Genomic DNA, 1,504 nt, shown 5'->3' on the forward strand with positions numbered 1-1,504 from the left:
TGAGTTTTTCCTTGTCAATTGGTTTTTTGGACTCTAAATTACTGCCTGAAGGCAAACCTTGACTATCTTTGGACTGTAAAGTTCTACCTATCTTTTGAACTGACAAACTTTTGGACTCTTATGACAAAATTTATATATGTCATAAAAAATTATCCTGGAGGTAGCAAAACTCTGCCTGGAGGTAGAATTTTTGAGGCACAACTCTACCTGAAGGTAGAACAAAACTTTTGTTAACTTTTACTGAGTTTTTCCTTGTCAATAGGTTTTTCTGTTTTGTCGTGGTTCTTATTTTATTGTTGTCTGTTTTTCATTTGAATAGCAACATGAAAGAGAGGTTGATGAAGGCCAAACCAATGCTGATGAAAATGTCAATCAAAGCTCTTCTCTAGAGCATTGTGTTTTTTTTTTTTTCCCGCAAATTCCACTAGGCTTGTGAGCCTAGGGCTGATTTTATAAATTTTCAAAGCAACAAAATAAAGAGTCTTTACAAAGAGTGCCAAAATGGCTAATAAAAATGCAAGATTAAGCTAAAGACCAACCCAAGTCTTATATGATGACTTAAGTTGGCACTACAAATTGCTAAATTAAGAATATTATAAAAAAAAAACTAAAACTTGAATAAATGAGCTGTTAATCCCATTTATTATGCATATGTGAAATGTTTTTTCCTCCTCTTGTCAACCAACATATGTCTCAGGTTTGATCCCTTGATGCACAGGTTGGCCACTCCTCCTTGTATATCAGTTGTATGCCTAAAACTTGAGCAAATAAGCTGTTGATAGTTGTTTCTTTCCCTTGTCAACCAAAATGTGTCCCAAGTTTGGTCCGTTGCTGCACAAGTTGGCCAATGCTCCATGTATAGCAGATGTATATCCGCTTATATCAACAATGCACTTGTGTATCTCTGCAATCCTGTAAAAATCATGAATGCACATGTATATCCTTTGTCTATTAGTAACACAAGAGAGTTTTTTTTTTCTCCTATCTATATCTCATATGCTCTATATTTGGCCCTAAATATGTACCAAGGCAATACATTCTCTACCTAATGACCAGTTCTCAGTAGGATGAGCATCCCGGGGTGCTAATACCACCAACTAAGAAACGACCAGTAAATAGAAACTGTATGCCCATGTGTACTCAAGAGGTCTGTAGAGTTCCATGTGCGCACTCATTAAGAGCAGGAGAAAGCCAAAGTGAAGGTAAAAGCCTCTAAAATGACTAAAAGCATTAATTGAAACAAAGTACTTTTACTTTTTTTTTTTTTTTTTTAAGTGGTAAAAAAAGTACTTTCTTCTGAAGTAGAAAAAAAAAAAAAAAACTTTTTTTTTTCTTTTTCCTCTCAAAAAGTATTAATTGAAACAAAGTATTTTTTTTTCTTAAGTGATAAAAAAATACTTTCTTCTGAAGTAGAAAAAATACTTTTTTTTCCTCTCAAAAAGTATTAATTGAAACAAAGTACTTTTTTTTTTTTTAAGTGATAAAAAAAGTACTTTCTTCTAAA

The 1,504-nt window shown here is 32.8% G+C and overlaps 1 protein-coding gene across 1 annotated transcript in view; it reads left to right on the forward strand.

Annotated features, from left to right (window-relative positions):
- LOC132606136 (uncharacterized) overlaps positions 1 to 973 on the forward strand; it is a 3,163-nt gene extending 2,190 nt beyond the window's left edge. Inside the window, exon 4 of the mRNA XM_060319495.1 lies at positions 719 to 973. Coding sequence (XP_060175478.1) covers positions 719 to 763 — 45 coding nt within the window. The 3' untranslated portion in view covers positions 764 to 973. The remainder of the gene's footprint in view (positions 1 to 718) is intronic.
- The last annotated feature ends 531 nt before the right edge of the window (positions 974 to 1,504 follow it).

The sequence above is a fragment of the Lycium barbarum genome, chromosome 8, assembly GCF_019175385.1.
Source record: "Lycium barbarum isolate Lr01 chromosome 8, ASM1917538v2, whole genome shotgun sequence".
Lineage (NCBI taxonomy): Eukaryota > Viridiplantae > Streptophyta > Magnoliopsida > Solanales > Solanaceae > Lycium > Lycium barbarum.